Source organism: Cyrtonyx montezumae, unplaced genomic scaffold (assembly GCF_038088225.1).
Source record: "Cyrtonyx montezumae isolate F1298 unplaced genomic scaffold, pur_monq_1.0 scaffold_3, whole genome shotgun sequence".
NCBI lineage: Eukaryota > Metazoa > Chordata > Aves > Galliformes > Odontophoridae > Cyrtonyx > Cyrtonyx montezumae.
The window spans coordinates 105,579,535-105,597,686 of NW_027072034.1; the positions used below are offsets into that span (position 1 = coordinate 105,579,535).

An 18,152-nucleotide genomic window follows, 5' to 3' on the forward strand; every position below is an offset into this window, starting at 1 on the left:
GCAGCGACACACCTTTGCTTCATATGCACTTCCATGTCAAGCAGTATTGTGTCAGAGTGCCCCTCTGCTGCCATCTGTCACGTGGCAACAAAGTGTGACACAGTATTGGCAGGAAGGTTCAACCTCTACTGCCATACCACCAACGTAAAATTGGAGGCATTACTTTTGAAGCAGCCCTTGAAGATAGATATGTCTGTTTCTGATCTAGAGAAAGCTAATCTTGGTACCCATGTTTTATGTATGTTGAATGTATGTAATCCCAAATTAGATGAACAAATTACCTATTTGTCACATCAATTTGAGAGCAGGTTAACACCTCAGTTTTGAAAGGAGAGATTAATTTAGCATTAGCTTTTCAAGACAAAAAATTCATTTTATTTAAATGGAAGTCTGAAAATCAACTTTTAAAGGAACTATCCTGTCTCAAATACTGACTTCTCCTGTTTTTCCATTGCCCTTTCCTAATTAATGGTTCATCTTTTATCTTCTGAAATCCCTGTACAACTATTAAAAGCTGAATTATTACCAGAAATGGGCAGGACAAGATAAGTAATGAGGGAGCAATCTCTTGTTTATAAATTGATCTTTAATCAGCAGTTTAGGAAAGCAGACTGAGAAAATAAGTAGAGCATGTTTTGAAAGTGTAGTTAAGCATGAATGTCATTCTTAAGCATTAGCCTCACAGGCGATACTTGATGACTTTTTTGTCCTTCTTTTAAAAGAATAAAAGGATGGTGGGGGAGGGAAGTACAAAAATTGAGGCACTACTTGAAGATACTGTGAAGAAAGTTAGGCGATTGGTGAAATGGGACAAAGAGAAGGAAGCAAAACTATCAAATAGTAAGTGTATTTTAGAGCAAGGGTTTTATCTGTTGATAGAACTAGGTGTTGTTTTTTTTTTTAATATATAAAAAAAAAGGAGGAGAGCATGGATTAGACTCATCATGAAGATGTTTTGTCTTGTTTTTTCTGCTAACTACCACCACAGACTATTAGGACACACAGAGCTTGAGATCCATCACAGCTCTCTTACTTCAGACCTTGGTTGCACTCCCTTCTCGTCGTCTCTGAGGCATAGGGTCCTGTCCTCTCTCCCTGCTTGCTTTCTGTTGCTTAAATCTGCTGTATCAGCTCTTCCTGTCAGGCCCATAGATTCCCTTTTGTCCCCCTTCTGCATACAGGCTGCTGACAATTTTTTTTATTCCTTTCTTTATAACATAAGACATTCCATGGAATTAATGCTGCCACTGTAAAATCCTGTCAGCAGGGATATCTCCAGTTTGTTTCCAGTATTCAAAATAAAACTCTTGAGTAAAATGAGAACAATTGCTCTTGAAAAGGTGGAAGAACACCAAGATAGGAAGAAGTAGTTTGGATGTGATAGTATTCACACACTTCTGTTGGGTCTCTTCTGTCTGTTTCACTCCTTTATTGACAGATCTCTGAGGAATCCTGTCAAGAAGGAGATGTAAACTAACCTAAAATTTATGTGAAACCCAGCAAGAAGATGTTTGTGTTTCTTCCACTCTAGAATCCTTTTGTTAAGCATCTTTGCACACCTTGTAGAATGCAGTTTCTCTGGATGGCAGGGAAATTTTTTGGCTAAAGCACAAGATTAAGGAGATTACCATCTTAGCGTTAGCTTCTGTTCAAGACTGGTAACTTCTTAGGACCTCAGGCAGCAATTTCATTCTGTGTCATAGTTCTTTCATCTCTGAAATGTGACTACCAGTCAGTTCAGTAGAGCGCTGAGACTGAAATTGTACTGAGTTTCATTAGGTGACTGCATGTGAAATAAAGGTGTTAGAATTGCAGCTTATTCGATAGTTCTGAAGTGAGCTTGTGCTCCCTGTTTGTTAGTGAGGCCTAATTTCTGCTCTCAGAGTAAGTAGATGGCCTCCCAAATCTTCCTTTTCTCACAGTAGTTTGCTATGTTGGTCTATGAACTGGCTTCTAGGATTCTTTAGTACAGGTTTAATTTTAAATGCACTTTACTATACGTAGTCTTTAAAGGTTAATGGGTACGTCAAACAGTTCTTTGCTACTAAACCAGCTTTACACCAGGATGGAAAGTAGTTCGCAGTCTGATGCATTTGTATTGCAATTATTGCTTCTCAGGAGGATATGTGCAGTGGGGAGTTTAAAGTGGAATTTGAGACACTTTATTTTTAAATGCATGATGCATTAGTCTCTGCTTGAACTTGCGGTCCTCTGTCCTGGGAAGAGTGGGTATAGCTTGCTTTCAGGAAATTCTTTTTCAGTAAAATACATTGGGTCTGTATTCGGTGTTCTTTCACTATGTTTCTTTTATGCTTTATTTTTAACAGATTGCATTTTTAACATCTTTTATATTCAACCTAATGTTCAGCTAGTCTGGAGAAAATCTCTGACCACCTCATAACTGAAATCACTTTTTAAACCAAGCTCTTGTCCTCCCTCTACAGGAGAATTTGCAGCGTTCAAGTAGCCACAGCACCATGGCAGCACCCACTCTGTTATTTAAGTCTTGTGTTCCTACCGTTTCTTGACAACAAAACTCTATTCTGCTCCGACAAACCTAAAGTAATTTAGAAAAGATATCCGTAAGCTTAAAAGTGGAGCGGAATGGAACTGCCAGTCCAACACAATGGGAAAAAGTACCTTTTTAGGAACCAGAATACTCTGCTGCCAGTATTTCTCCTTCAACACAAAACACCACGTGCATTCGGAGACCCGCAGTGGCTGCCTGAGCCGTTGGCATCATTCCCAGGAGAGAGGAGAGGGCGCTCGTGGTTTGACTTTGGTGCTCAGGCATGAGGGGATGGAGCTGCTGCTGCAACTTAGGAGACTTGCTTTGGATGGTCTGCCGGTCGGCTTTCTCCCTCTAACAACGTATCATCAGAGGCTGAATATCTGATGAGTGCTAATTAAAAGAATCATCCTTTGTTCTGATCTCTTTTCCTGGTGTACTCACTGGTTCGTGGACAATGCAGTATCCCCTTTTCGCTGTATTAGGATGTCAGACGCCTAATTCTGTCTAAATTTTGGGGTTCTGTTCCAGTAAAATTGAAAAGTAAGGGGAGGTGGGAGCTGGAGATGGTGTTACTCTGCAGGCGAAGAGATTCATCTGAAGGAAAAGGGGATGCTGCTGCACTTTTTTTCAGATTTACTTTATCACTCCCTCAGAAAAACAGATGACAACCACCAACCTTAACCTTTTCCTTTTTCAGTATTTTCTTGGTGTGTGCATATATAACATCTTTTGGAAGGGTTGTGTAGATCCTTCTTTTGTTGGTCCAGCAACAAACTGAAGTTAAAGAAAAAATAAATGTAGCGAGAATGTCCTTTTTTTTTTTTTTCTTTGTATCGTATGATACAATATATTTATCAGAGATGCTAGCGCAGCATCTGAAGTCTGTAAATTCCTGATTCAGGCTGTGAATGGTGTATGTACCTACTTTAAAAGTTTTATTTTAAATGAGGGTGCAGGTTAATGCCAGGTACCTTACCAATATGTAATGTTTTCATAAATGAGGAAAAAAGTTCTCAGGTTGAATTGAATACAAATACAGAACCCCCTAGAATTAGACATTCCATAAATTGTTTTGGTACTTTCCGGAGCTTTTGTTTTTGGTTTTTTTTTTAAGGATTTTTATCCTGTTAACTAAACGTCCTCTGATAAGTGTGTGTGTAAATGTGGAGCATCTTGTCCTAATGGCAAGCTATGCGATCAAAACAAAACGGTACTTGCTGGATCCACGCTGATTACTTCTCCTCACATTGCTTCCTTCCCTGTGATCTCCTTCCCTTCTGTTTGTCTTTCCCTTTTGCACTCTTTGCAAACTAGGATGACGGTGGCGGTATCTAATTGAGTGCTCTGTTTTCCTGTCCTCCAGTCCTGGTTTTCAAACGGTTGGTAGCTTTCTGACAAGTTACCCGGTCAGGGAAAATAACTCATCCAATTCTGCACATCGTTTACCTCTAGTAGAATATCTTGTGATGTGATCTGTTTGCAGAGTTCTCTGATATGTGGTATTATGTGTAAATTATTTGTACAGAGGCAAGTCAGACCACATTAGAAAGAAACTCAAGCTCAGAAGTTTTCAGGACTTGATTCCTGTCTGCCCTGTACCATCCCACCTGAGGCAGGAGAACTGACCCACCTCGAGCTGGGAGGTTCCTGGGGAGAGGAGGGCATCAGTCAAAATCATGGCAAATAAATGAAGGAGTTAAATGCGTGTACTGTGGTGTCCGTTCTAAACTGTGTAAGGGGAGAGGACGCTGTCCTTCCCTCGCAAGGAGTTGGACTGTTCCTGTCCTCAGAAAGCTGCTCCCAGGCTACAGGAGAAACATACATCGGTAGTGGAATGTGCTTCTGAAGCCCCGGAGTTCTGCGGTGTTGCTGGTAGTCTGTTCTTTTTGTCAGGAAATAGTTACTGGGGTTATAGGGACCCGACTAATCTGAAGTGGGAATTATAACTGAAATACTGTGTATTCATATTAATTCCACAAACATTAGCAAGACAGCAATAGCAAATGACTTAAAGGTCACTACAAGAATGAAGCGATTCATGTTGGTACATGAATAGAGTTGACTTTGTGTACAGGATGCATTTAAAAAAAAAGAAAAAGCACAATTTTTTTTTCTCGTCTGCTGTGGGTCTTCAGATGCTGTAAGGCTTTTCTCCTTATTGAGATCGGCAGGAAGTTCAATAGTAGCAATAGCCACTTCCCAGTGCAGAGAAGCTGCTGAGGTGAGCGATGGTGCGGGGCCGTGCGCTCAGCAGGCCAGGAGCACGAACAGGTCTGAGCTCCAGGAGGGTGAAGCCACCCCATGTGCTGCGTCAGCCCTTGTGTAGGCAGTGCCTAGTTTGTAAGCATGGGGCATACTGGAAATTGATATTCTCTTGAAAGAAACTATTATCTGAGCGACTACGTACAGGTAGTTCAAGAGTCATTTGTTTCACAGGGCTTGTTAAGAGCCCTCGTTTCCTTCCATGAAGTCACGCTAGCAGAAAACTGCTAAAATAGAACTGTTAGGAATTTCTTTGCTTATAATGGACTTATTTTTGTGAAGATTCATTACCCATTAGTCTACGATATGCTTCTTGAGCCCATAGGAAAAGCACAAGGAAAATTACTCTCCTTGTCCATGCAAAGCACTTTATAAGTAACACATGGTCTTTGTCTTGTTGGTTGTTTTTCTTATTTGGGGTTTCTTTGTTTCATTTTTATTTTTCCCTGAGGAATGTGCAAGTTGTTCGGCTGCTGCTTAGCGAAGTCCTTTCAGGATGAGTTCCTACTGGTTTTCACGTTTGTTTGTTTGTTGCCCTTTTTTATAGCTCTAGTTTTGTGTTTCTCTTTAAGAGGCCCCATGTAACACTCATGGAAAACTTTGGAAGAAATTTAGTTTGTAAATAATTGCTTTTTTATCTTTCAAGAATTGTTCTGGATGTCTCACATGCCATCAGAATCACTCTTAAAGGTGCCCTGTAGATGTTTAGTGGAGAGATGAGTAGACAAGAACTGACTATCCTGTATAGCAGTGGAACGCAGGGAATTGAAATGAAATGATGAATAGACTCACATCAGTTGCACCAAATTTCAAAGCTACCAGTATCCAGTCCCAGCTGCTCATGAGGTCTTTATTCACCACATGCAAGCCTTCCTCTCTGCCTTTCCCAAACAGTTACAAGAGACCTGTTACATCTCCCTGTTCAGTATGGGATTGTTCCCTGCGGCGTAGATCTGGAACACTGGGGGGGGCTGAAGCTGAAAGGTATCAGCACAAAGGCCTGGTTATTCTTGAAAGTAATTTCTGTGTGAATTAATCCTATATCCCCCAGATACAATTAGCTTAGTGAGTGTTTTTATTATTCCTTAAATTCATGCGTGCCATTAAATGAATCCTCTTTTCATGCATACCTAAAATAATCTTTTTCTTGTACTGGAATGCTTTAGTAGCTGATGGTGATGCAGAACATTTGAGGCCTCACAGAGCCATCTTGTGGTCTCTCAGCGTAGCCTGGAATAGCATATGCTCACAGGAGGCAGAATTTGGCCTGTGTAATATAAAATCAATGAAATGCTGGCTGCTGGTAAATACCATGTATTCCACAAATGCCCCAATGGGGAGAGGGAAGAAACACTGAAGGTCATAGATAAACAGGATTGTTTCTGTGTGCGCCTCCAGTGTTTTGCAGTGTTTGGAGAAGCCAGATGCTCAGAAACATTGCAGCCAGCTGTATGTTAAGGTTTTGATAACTGAGGAGGCTAGATTTAGGGATGAAGCATGTAGACATTTCACACCTTTACCACCTATAAATGTAATTCCTTTCTTGACTGAGTACAGCATGCGTAGCACAAACTATTCATAGTACTGTAGACAGCGTGTCCTCTGTTGAAAAATGTTTCACCAGTAGCACAATGTGGCAGGCAAAGCTTCTAGGTACAATCAAATCCATTGAAAAATCAGTTGCATGAATGGACTGCTACAGCATCACTTTGAAGGTGCTGGGTTTTCTGTTCTTCCATTTTACATAGAAGTTTATGAAACCAACTGTTGTTTACTGCAGCCGTGTTAATGTGTTTGCACTCCAGGTTTGTTTTGGCATGCATCTTAAATATCTTTTGGCGTTGCTTCATTACTTCTTAACTAGAAAATGAAATCATTAAAAGAGCAGAGCCATGATGGTAACATAAAAGCTACTAAGTCAGTGTGAAGGCAGCACTAAATAATTGTGAATGGAGGGAGACCTCTTAAAAACTGCAGTATATAGAGGATACCAAGGGCAAATTCTCTTTAAAACTGGCATGTAGTTTTTCTTCAGAAAACAGAGCTCCTGAGACCTTCTGTTAAATGGTTTACTTAAAGATCCCCCAGAAGAGTCTTTGCAGTTTGCCAAATGATCATGTGCCTTCACAACCTAAGAAGTACAACAGAATGTAAACCAGGTGCTTTGTAACTGGAGCAGTGGCTTTGGTTTACTTCTGATGCAGTAGTTTTGTATATAGCTATTAATACAGATAGGCAGTTTGAAGTTGGTCAACTTCTGTAAAGGAGCAAGAGGAGCAGAGAACATTCCCAAAAATGCCTACTATCATTTCAGAGCTAGGAGTTGAAGTGTATTAACTCAGTTACATCAAACCTGCTATTTGAAATCTGCTCTACTGAAAGTTAAATGAGGTTAATGTAAAAAATAAATAAGCCCTCCTTTCCCTCCAAAGACGCAAGGATCCTGATAAAAAGAAGTAATATAAAACTCTGAAAAGGGCTGAAGTTCTGTGGTCGTGATATCTTAGAATGAGACAGTAAGTGAGATTTAGGTTAGGAGAAATTGATGGCTAGTACTCATGTAATCAAATACAGTGCATTCCCTGGCCCTGAAAGTGCAATTAGTTTTGTTTTATGGAATAGCAGCAGGCTTCCTTAGCTCTTCCTCAGGTCTCTTGCAGTTGCACAACTGTGCGTAGCGTCATTGCACACTGACTTTGGGAGAGAATAGGTACCTTGTCAGCTGAGGGACAGCTTGTGTATCTGAGTCTGAGCTGTTCACATTGCAGCCTGGTCACTGAGGCTTCTGACAGTACCTGCATACTGGTGTCCTGTGTGACCTGTATGTCCGTAAAGATGAAAGAATGGGTTTTGCTGTTAGTGCTTTTTCTTTCGCAGAGCTTTCCCTTTTGTTTTCTGGCGTGAGACTTTGGGCATAAGTGTAAATGACAGAACTGTCTGAATGCGCAGTCTGTACAAATATCAGACTGATTTTAACTTTGTTCCCTTTAGAAATCAAAGCGAAATTTTAAAAACTGTTTTACTAACATTGCATGAACTATCTGAAATCCTTTTACTGACACCAAGTTCTGCTCTAAAAGTATACATGAAGAGACAGTGTTTTGTCTTTTTCTCTTAATACAAAATCGTGAAGTTATTGCCCTGTCTTTCCAAGAGAAGGGAACTGATGGAGTGTTGAGAGCTTCTAAACAACTGCCTAGGTGTTTGCTTATTAGCATCACAACAGCAGTGTGCTCAGCTCCTCCAGTCCCCTTAAGAGCCAGCTGAGGCCTCTCCAGTCCTTTTGTCCAGCTTATGGCATTTGCAGCAGCTGTACTTCCCAATAAGCCTTGCGTGACATTGGCTTTGGAGTATCGCAGAAAAGCAATGGATTGTGTTCTTCTTCGTTTGGGTTTAGAAAACGGTTAATTTTTGTTTTGCTGAATGTCATTCTGTGTTGCATTTGTGTAATCGCCATAGTTGTTGAAAAGAAAATCTGTTCATGAGCTTAATGGAACGTGATAAGAAATGAAGCCCGCTGTTGGGGCACAAATGTTGGGTCTGAGTTGCAAAATGGACCAAACTGGGGTGTTGGGTTATTTTGGGATGGTGGGGGATTGTGAGGGCATAATTTAAATTAAATTAACTCTGTCTAAAATAAAATGTAAGTGCAATAAATGTGCTTTTTTATTCAAAGCTGTGAACCTTTAGGGGTAAAAAAAATGAAAACAAAAAATGCACATCATTCCTTTATGAGCCTTGTGTTCTACCTGCTCCCCTTCCTTACCCGCTTCACCCTTCTCAACTGACAGATTCCTGGCCGCAGCCAACTTGCATGTGTTGGCAACCCAAATCACACTGCTGCTTTTCTTCCCATCTCAGCTGTTGGGACTGAGGAAGAGTCCTGCTCCCTGCTGCTTGCCACCCTTGACACTCCTCTGGGAGTCCGAGCTGCTAGAGCAGGTCTGCAAGTGTTCAGGGAAGGCCCACCTGCTCTGCAATTCCCCCAGCTGCCCACAGGCTGCCCCTGCCAGCCCTTTGCCCATGACTCCCACCCTGCTGCAGCTTTCTTGTCAGTCTCCCTGGGCTGGACAGATGACACTTTTCTTTAGCACCTGTACAAAGTCATCAGCTGCCTAACTGGATCCCTGTTTCCCCCTGTCAAAACAGACACACAGTCTGGCCACCGTTGCCTTCTGTGACTCTGCCTTGCTTTGAAGGAGCGGGTATACCTGCTTGTAACCAGTTGTGCACTGGTTGCACTGTGTCTTTCTTACTGGAGCGTGTGCTGCTTTTCCTAGGTTAGGGAAGGTGTGGCAGTGTCGCTCGGGGTTCTGCAGGAGGCTTGTCGCTTACGTTTCATTCAGCGGTGATGGAAGGTGTAGCACTCGGTGGACCCTATGGGGGAGTAAGAAAGGACTAGCATGTTTAAAGTTTATAGATACAGAGGATACGGAGGTCTACACCTCTGCAAAGGACACAGCAATCTATATCCTTTAAACTTGATTGTTTTTATATATAGTCATTGGCATTACCTCATCGTACAGAGGCTTGTTTATGGGAGGCAAACTGGTAAAAAGAGGAAAGGGAAATTCATATACAGAGTTGATATTGTTTGTCTCTTAGTGCAATGGAACTATGTCCCACCCATATGAATTGTGCTAACACAACATTCCTTTCAGCTGTGTTCTGTTGACCACCACAGGTTTGTGAGGGGCTTACAACTACAAAGTAAAAGGTCCAGTCCAGTTACTTAAAAAAAAAAGCAATTGTGTTAGTAGATTTCCATAGCTGCTTTTTAAAATCTTACAATGGAGTAATTGTTTTGAAACTTGTATTTATTTTTTAATTCATAACAAAAAGTTTTTTTTTTTCAGTTTTCTGTTACATAGAGGTCATGGCAACCCTCCCTTCTTTCCCTCTCAAGTCTCCCTTGTAATTGCCAATACAACTTCTTTTTCTTGTTTGTTCCTTTCCCCCTCTACTTTTGTTGTCCCTTCATTTGTATTTTGGAGTTTTTCTCATGTAAATTTGTACAATGGGAAATATTGTCCAGTTTGGTTAGAGAGCATGGAGACTTAAAACATATTAAAATTTGATAGCTGAAATCAGATTAAAGAAAACTATTTCTGTGTAAAGTTATTTAAAGAACTCTGTATTATATAAAAGGCAAAAAGTTCTATGTACTTGATGTGAATATGAGAATACTGCTATAATAAAGATTGACTGCATGGAAAAGTCTGAAGGAGGTTGTTTATCAGATCATTCCCAAGTCACTTCCCTCACAGTGTTCTGGGGTAACTCAATAGGAGTGAGTAATTTATTTCTGTGCAGTTAGTAGAGAACATTAGGTTTCCCCCTTCATCTGTGGCCAGACTTGAGAGTAACTCACCTTCCTTTGTCTTTGTTATGCTGCTCCCTTGAACGCTGTGTTCAGCATGTTTACTTCCCAGCTCAAGTGCTTTAATTTCTGCTACCTGAAGATTTCCCCCTTGGCTGGGGGCACTTTCACCTCCCCCTCAGGCAGCTGCAGCTGCACCTGCCCCTGTGACAACTGCTACTCCAAAGCCTCAAGGTTGGTTTTGATGGCAAGATTTCAGTAAGTAATCTCTTAAAACTGACGAAAAGCTAAACTAAAGAGTTAAGTTTTGCTGCTCCTTAAAGTGGCTGGCAGATGCTCAGTGGTCAGGTTCTTCCCTGCTGTGCATTCATGCCAGCAGTAAGTCACTGCCTGAACAAAGACGTTAGAGGGGCACACTTTAAATAATTAGCGAGCATTAAACAGGCTCATTTGGACTCAAGCATCCCATTTCTAGAGCTCGTGAAAAGAAAGAGAAGAAAGAGCGTGACTTTCACAGCACCCAAAACCACCACGCAGCTCAGCATTTGTCAACAGCTCACTTTATTGTGACCGGGACAGCACAGCAAAGCATCAGTTCCAGGGCCTCCTTATTTCCACAGACCTGCAAGGAACCAAACAGCCTCCTAAAAACGTTCCTGCCAGTCTCTCCCACAGCCGAGGGCAGACACACCTCAGCATCACCTTGCTGCCTTCAGCTGTAGCGCTGCGGAGCCACGCAGCGTCCCAGGAGAGACGGTAAGAGTTCAAAACCTGCCCCTACCTTCACCTCCGCAACTTCGAGGACGACAGGGCCGCGCCGGCGGTGCCTACTCGGCGTCGTCTGGTGGGATGCCGAGCTCCTCATCTGTCCAGGCCGAAGGGTCGGGGTACGGGAAGTGGCCCTGCACCACGAGAGGCCCTCAGAGCCCACCCCGGGCACGGTCTCGCCGCGCCCACCGCTACGCCGTCCTCACCAGCACGCTGTCCGAGCTGTGCCAGAAGTGCCACAGGATCCAGAACCACATGAAGCCGCTGAGCAGCTCGCTCCACACCACCTGAGCCCGCGTCACCACCGGGAACTGCCGGTACCGCGGCTCGACGTGCGCCTCGCCTCCCGCACTGCAACAAACGTGCCGCCGCGTCGCTCCCGGCCCTGCCGTCCCTCAGCCCGGCCCCGTTCCCCCGTCCCGCCCCACTCACTGCCGCTTCCCGACCGCGCCGCCGCCGACCCGCCGCAGCCGTCCCGCGGAACGCGCCAGCGACGCCAGCATGGCGGCTCCCCAATGTCACTCGCCGACCGCCGAGCAACGGCTTCCCTCATTGGTTCGCTCCGCCTCCGCAAACGACGGCCTCTCTGATTGGTCCGCTTCTCCCCACCAAGCAACAGCCGCCTTCATTGGGCCGACCCGCCTCACGCAGAGAAATGGGCGGGAGGGCCGCGGGCGGTACCATCTCGCTCGCGGGGGTGGCTGAAGACCTGACATCTCCCACAGAAGCTACGGCAGAAAGAGCGAAGGGATCTTCCGGGCTCTGTGTTTCACCTGAGAAGAAGGCGGCGCCGTCTTTGAGAAAGGAGATGAAGAAACAGCTCGGTCCTCTTCACTCCCCCCCTACAAGTCGACGCAGTTGGTGCAGCCCACGGCTCGTGGTTGCGCGGCAACGGGGAAGCGGGCGCTGTGGCGCGAAATTAGTGAGTGTGGGCCGCTGTCATGGCGGCCGTGGCGCTGCCGTGCTTCCTGAGGGCCATTTCTGCGGAATGGATTCCCTGCATTGCGTGCCGCACGCTGCCTTTATATTAACAGTGCTGCACCTTTAACGTAATTTTAATTTACTACATCACCTCTAGCAATTATTCCATAGGCACTCATGATAAAATGATGCAACTCCTAAGTAAATCTGGCATCTCTGTGGTGGCCTAAGGCAACAATCAGTTGTAGCCACCCTTCTAATTGCATACTACTCGTGCCTGGAGTCTGAGAGGAAAGGGAGCATTTCCTGTAGCTTCTGAAAAAAAGGCATTGTCACAGACACTTGGTCTCAGATCCAGGTTTAACTTGGCCTAGCAGTATTTGCTTCTGCAGGGCCATCGTGTGGCTCCAGGGGACCAGGGGACTCCAGGCTCCAGCCAACCAGCACGCACAAGGAGTTGTCACTGGCAGCTGGAGGTGCCAGAGGAAAGCACACGTGCCAGGAAGATCTCAGTGCTGTGTTACCTCTATGTGGGGTGGCAGAATACTGTCTTTCAGTTAACTATATAGATAATATATCAACAGTACGTTCTAAATGAGTTGATGCCGGGAAATCCGACATAGTAACTTGACACACCACTGAAATATGTCAAGCAGGTATTCCCTTTTACTACAGCGCTGGGTGCATGGGGGATCTCTCCACCAAACATGCACACTGAAGAGAGAAACAACTACACATTTAAAGGCATAACACATTAATACTCATTACATTCCAAAGATGGACAGAAATTCCAAAGTGAGTGACATCTCCGCTGGTAAATTTCCAGATGTTAAAGGGATTACATTATGTCACCAGCAAATCTGGTTCCTTATCTTCACAGACTTCCCCACTGAGTTGCAAACAGCAATTCCACTTATCTTCTCTGGACCATCCATAGTGTTGTAAACAACCACCCTACACACATTGTGTTGTCCTTATCTCCATGGCACCACCTTTGTATTGAGTTGCAAACAGCAGCTCTCTTCAGCAGTACCTGTATTTCTATGGTCCCTGATTTTCTTCCTAAAGTTTCCTGTTTGCTCAAGCTATGATGCCTAGTCTAGATTCAATTCATTTGGATTCCTTGATTCACTGACAAATAGCCATTATTGGCCTGATGCTGAGCCTGTTGGTGTCCATGGAAAAGCACACTAAAATAGCCGTGGTTCAGCAAGGCAAGTTTTAAGGATTTTCTGACACTGGAAGCTTTGCAAACGTTGACTGGCACAGGAAAAAATATGAACTTAGAAGCAAGCTAATGAGGCAGGAGACAAAATTCTCTAAAGAGTACCAAGTTGCAGTTTCTACAGCCCCTGAAATGCTTTCATTGAGGGTGAACAAATTAAGTGATGTCTGTGAGGGAAGAGCTTGGCTATTTTTACCTGCATTTTAAGGAACAGGACTTTGGAAATATATCTTTTCTTCAGCAAATTCACAGATCGTTTTACTTTTAAGACAGGTCCAACACTACACGCTATTCCCCAGAAATGGATAGGGCACAATTTGAAGCTTATGCTCCACCAGTTTGGAGCCTTTGTTTGTTATCATAAAAAGCCAGTGATGCCCTTAAAAGCATCAGGCTTTCCAGAAAGACCACCTACGTATTTTGCTTGAGTTTTGAGAAAAAAAAGGAAATTCTTCAAAAACGCTCTGCATAGTATGCTGATGGGAACATAACATAGAGTCATAGAATAGAATCACAGAATCATTAAGGTTGGAAAAGACCACTAAGATCACCTAGTCCAGCCACTAGCCCATCCCCACCATGCCCACTGACCATGTCCCTCAGTGCCACATCCGCAGCTCTTGAACATCTCCAGGGACGGTGACTACACCTCCTCCCTGGGAGGGTTTACATGTATAGCTGACATGCAAACAGACAGAATAGTGCTGGATTTATAGCAGCAGCCCTGCTAGTGTTACAGCCCTGCATGGTTACCTGGTACATTTCAATTTGCTACGTAATTGCTTTGGAAAGGTAGGTAGAAAACATCTCTCTCTTTCCTTCAGCAATGCAACACACGGCCTGCACCCACTGCTAAAAACTGTATCGGTATCAATCTCCTCAGCATCACAAACACACCCATCTGTGTCTGAATCCTGAAATGCTTATTTTGCTAAGTGTGCCAAAAGATTTACTTTCTCTTTAGAACTGTTTAATGATGTTGCGGGGATCAAAGGAGCAAGCACTTCTCATAACATCACACTTTTTTCTTTTAAGTAAGTCTTGTAGCAGGTACCTAAACATTATAGTGCTGAATCAGTAGTTTCTCAAATCTTCACGGAGATTGCCTGAACTGCATATCTTTACCCGGGAAGGAAGGGAGGGAAGGGAGGAACTACTCTAGAACTCAAAACTGAAGCATTTACTCCCACAGATGCAACCCTAGTCTTCGCCCTTCCTCCTCTTGACTTCTTTGGATTTAAGCTCCACTCCTACCACGTGACAGCCCCTGCTGTGTTGCCTGAATTTCTTGCAGCTCTGTTCTCTCCCCAGCGGCGGTAGTTGCTGAAGATTGTAGATCCATGGAACCGCTGAACAGCTTGGGTTGGAAGGGACCTCGAAGCCCACCCTCCACCAGCTCAGGCTGCCCAGGGCCCCACCAGCCTGACCTTCAGAGCCTCCAGGGATGGGGTACCACAGCTTCTCTGGGCAGCTGTGCCAGCGCACCACTGCTCTCACAGAGAAATATGAGCCTTCCCTCTGAACCCGCTGCTCTCTCTGCCCCTTTCCCTGAGTAGTGTCCCTGCAGTATCACTCCCCTTCTCATATCTACGCTGCCCATCATGTTCATCGTGTGGTTGCAGTGTTTTACAGCTGGAAACTGGGAGAAAATAAGGGAGGAGGACAAGATTGTCTATTTTAATTGCCTGGGGGGGAAATGGTTGTTTTGTGGATGATGTGAGCACAGTTTGATCAGAAGAACTTCAAATGGAGCTGGGATTTTTTTCACTGTGTTCTTCCTCCCTCCTCACAAAGCAAAGCTTATCAGATAAGTGTTTCCTTGTAAAGTTCTAGGGAAAGCCTACTGCCTCTTGAAGGAAATGAATAGCTGCATGAGAACAAGTGGTTTTCTCCCAAAAATCGTTTATGAAGGAAAATATTAAAACCCTGCAGAAATACTATCTAAGTTGGTGTCATGGGCCCGTGGGTCCCCTGCCTCAGTTGTCATGGTACTGGGTCAAACCGGCCCGCAAACCGTTGACAGCTGGGATCACATTATTTTTGGTCTGCTAAGACTTAATTTCCCCTTTTACAGATCTGCCAACAAGTATTCATTCACTTTCATAAGTAATTACCTTCCTTGCCTTCAAGCAAGCAATCTCCCTTCATTTATATAATTTGTGTATATAATACACAAATTACTTGTGGTTTGACTTGTTTGTTATGAATTCACTGCCTTTCATTCTCATAAAGAAAACTCTTGTTCTTTGAAGTGGGAAAGAGTTTAAAAAAAAAAAGGGCTTGTTTCATTATCTTCAGCTCTTTGATTCTAAACTCTTTACTATGTTACATAAGCACTCTGCTTAAGGTTCCTGTTGTGCAGAACCATGCCTCTGTCTTGCAGGTGTGGTCAACCTTCATCAAATTGTTCTGACCTCTCAGATAAATTGTCTCTTGTTTCAAATGACAGAAAAAAAAGTGCCCCAGTCTGTTCTTGTTTAGATCACTACCTGTTAAGTAGAACTAAAAAAATTGAGGATGTAAGTTATGTCACCTTCATGCTAGTGGGAACACAGAAGCCCTAAAAATAACAAATGTCTTGAAGATAAAGGAAGAACAGTCTGATTCTCTCACATTACTTCTGTGCAGCCCCCTCCAAAGCACTCTGAGGACTACATTGTATAGTAGCTTAGCAAATTACCATGCATCAGCTGGGCCACGGTCATAATCATTAATACTGTGCTCCGACCATATAGAATCTCAAGAAAAGCATTTAACACAGATGCATGTTCTTTACAGTTTGCTACAATTGCAGAGCATGGCTGTTTCATCGCAATGAAGCTTGCCTGAGACATTTTCAATAGACATTTTCAGACAGAACATGCTGAACCACAGCTAAGACATAATTTTGAGTATCCTGAACAGGCCCACTCTGCTGCAACACAAAGCTGGATGTTTGTTCTGTTTTGCTGGTGGCTTTGTGTAATCAGCAGCAGTAATTTACATTGAGAACCCTCTGAGAGCATCCCAACAGCACATGCACGTCTGATTCCACTCTGCTTATCAAAGATCTGTGGAAGGAGAAGTATAGCTGGCCATGGGAAAGCAGATTATTCAAGAAAACTAACACAGCTCTGCAAGATTGACCTGCCTACCTTTTGTGCAAAATCGTGACAGTCAAGGAAGGTGACCTCACTACCAGGAAAAGGCTGTCATAAGACCAGCCACAGAAAGAGATGAGCAGCAGGGCCTAAGGGCCTATAGGCCCATTGGCACTTGGAATAGTCACAGAGAACTGCCTCCTGGAATCCATTCCCAAGCATACAATGGACAAGAAGGTACAAAGGGACACTCCACAAGGTATTTCACAGGCATACTACGCCTGAGCAACCCCACTGCCCTCTACAACAAGATGACTAGCTGGTGACAGACTAGGGGCTGTGGTATATCTTTCCTCTAGTCAGACTTCTGACACAATCTCTCACAGCATTCCCATTTGGGAGCTGAAGTTCAGGTTGGATATATATAAGAGCATGGCACACTACCCACCACAAGATGCTGCCCAGAGAGAGATAGTGGATTCTCCATCTTCTGAAGTTTACAGAATAACCTGTCCAGAGATAAGCTCAGTAGACCCAAGCTAGTATCAGGAGCAGCCTAACTGTAAGTAGGAAGCTGTTCTCCATAACCCCATCCAGCCAGATTTTTCCACAATTCCACAGCTCTCATCACAGATTGCAACTTCTGCCCAGAGAGATATGCAGTAACCCTGAAACAGATCTTCCCTTGCTTTTGCAGTTAGGAGAGAAGCATGTGCAAGACTTTTCCCTCCCATCACCTCGTCCTAAACTAGCCTGACTAAATTTCCTAGGATTTGTTCATAATACAGTCCAGCCATAGGTTTGCCAAACACCCTCTTGGGATGCAAAAGAAACTACAAAGAGGTTTTTCTCCTGAAGAACATTTCCTCCCAGAGTTGCTTTTGAGAGGAGACAATATGATACCCTGCAGAACAGGAAACAGAAAAAGGTCCACAAGTTGCATCCAGCATGTCAACATCTTTTAGGGGACAATAGGACAGATGTTCTTTAGACCAACAAATCCACCTGGTTCAGCACAGCAACACATACACACACTGGCCAAGGTCCAGAAGCACTATAGCTGTGTTCTGCAATTTCACATTCAAACTAAATAATTCCCCTACATGAGCTAAACTACTTCTGCAACTAGATAGTCTCCTGAGGTACTATTCCTGAGTAGTAAATCAGCTGTCAGAGCCCCTGAACAAGGCCCACTGTTTCAAAGTGGCCTCAATCTCCTCTTGCCTTCCAGGCTAATGAGCATCATGACACCCACGTTAGAAATCTCCTGACCAGTTTCTATCACTTGACTCCCCAGTCTGCACTGTCATTCTCACAATAAAAAGTCCAGGATTTTTCAGTCTCCCTTTTCTCTAAGTATACCCTGCCTCTTTCCAAGAAGCTTTGCTATTAATTCCCCCTGGTCCATGCTGGTTCATTATTCTCTTCATTCTTTCCCCCTTCTTTTCTTTATTAATAGTTATGTAGATCTCAAAAATATAAATATATTTTTGACCTTTTTATGGAAGATGAAAAATGAAATGAAGGTGAGTGCTGTGACATTGAGTATTTTTAGGTGCAGCACAAAATTCTTTCAGCTCTTTCTGCTGGAGGTACTACAGAGATGCTGGAGGTACTACAGAGATGCAGATTACTGCTCTTACCTAATGAATTGAGTAGACTTTGTTGTTGTTGTTGCTGTCCTTCTTTTTGCAATGCATAATCAGAAAATGGAGAAGGCGTGAGCATAACTCTTACCCACGACAGCCAGCTGCCTGCAATCTGCAATATAAAAGTGTCTGGTATCTGGCCACCTGTCTGGATGAAATATCTTTCAAAACAATTGAAATATAATTTTGCACAAGGAAAGAAGCACATCCTAATGTCACAGTCTTGATTCAAACAAATCTGTTGTTAAGGTGAATTGTGCTTCTTTGAATGAAACTGCAGCCACTGAGATCACAATTTGATGTTTTCTGGCAACCTTAGAATCCATAAGGAAATACTAGAAAGTTTCTGTTTAAAGAAATGCAGGTTCTTTGTCAGAACGTTCAAGTAGCAAATAATCCTTCTGCTATCAGCTTC

The 18,152-nt window shown here is 43.5% G+C and overlaps 2 protein-coding genes across 4 annotated transcripts in view; one reads left to right on the forward strand and one right to left on the reverse strand.

Annotated features, from left to right (window-relative positions):
• The window catches only part of BRAF (B-Raf proto-oncogene, serine/threonine kinase), an 80,295-nt gene extending 70,777 nt beyond the window's left edge, over window positions 1-9,518 (forward strand). Inside the window, exon 19 of one of the 2 annotated variants that reach the window (XM_065742686.1) lies at window positions 8,636-9,518. In XM_065742686.1, coding sequence (XP_065598758.1) covers window positions 8,636-8,865 — 230 coding nt within the window. In that variant the 3' untranslated portion in view covers window positions 8,866-9,518. Of the gene's footprint in view, window positions 1-2,444; window positions 4,611-8,635 lie in introns of those variants that run through there. The other variant, XM_065742687.1, reaches the window with a different exon arrangement.
• A 1,114-nt stretch (window positions 9,519-10,632) lies between these two features.
• Window positions 10,633-11,409, reverse strand: NDUFB2 (NADH:ubiquinone oxidoreductase subunit B2). Of its 2 annotated transcripts, none has more exons than XM_065741210.1 (4): window positions 11,295-11,409; window positions 11,069-11,213; window positions 10,876-10,996; window positions 10,633-10,716 (listed from the first exon to the last, which is right to left on the reverse strand). In XM_065741210.1, exons 1-3 carry the CDS (start codon window positions 11,363-11,365, stop codon window positions 10,922-10,924), a joined length of 291 nt encoding a protein of 96 aa, XP_065597282.1. In that variant the 5' UTR covers window positions 11,366-11,409; the 3' UTR covers window positions 10,633-10,716; window positions 10,876-10,921. The 2 variants fall into 2 exon arrangements, with proteins under 2 accessions (XP_065597282.1, XP_065597283.1); XM_065741211.1 differs by having other exon boundaries at window positions 10,633-10,750.
• Window positions 11,410-18,152: the final 6,743 nt, after the last annotated feature.

What these genes read in the sequence shown, in the direction of transcription:
- NDUFB2 (XM_065741210.1), bottom strand. Translation starts at nt 11,365, where the DNA reads ATGCTGGCGTCGCTGGCGCGTTCCGCGGGACGGCTGCGGCGGGTCGGC. An exon ending in GGCGCGGTCGGGAAGCGGCA is followed by an intron (nt 11,214 to 11,294) that starts GTGAGTGGGGCG and finishes CGTTTGTTGCAG; the next exon opens with TGCGGGAGGCGAGGCGCACG. An exon ending in ACAGCTCGGACAGCGTGCTG is followed by an intron (nt 10,997 to 11,068) that starts GTGAGGACGGCG and finishes CTCGTGGTGCAG; the next exon opens with GGCCACTTCCCGTACCCCGA.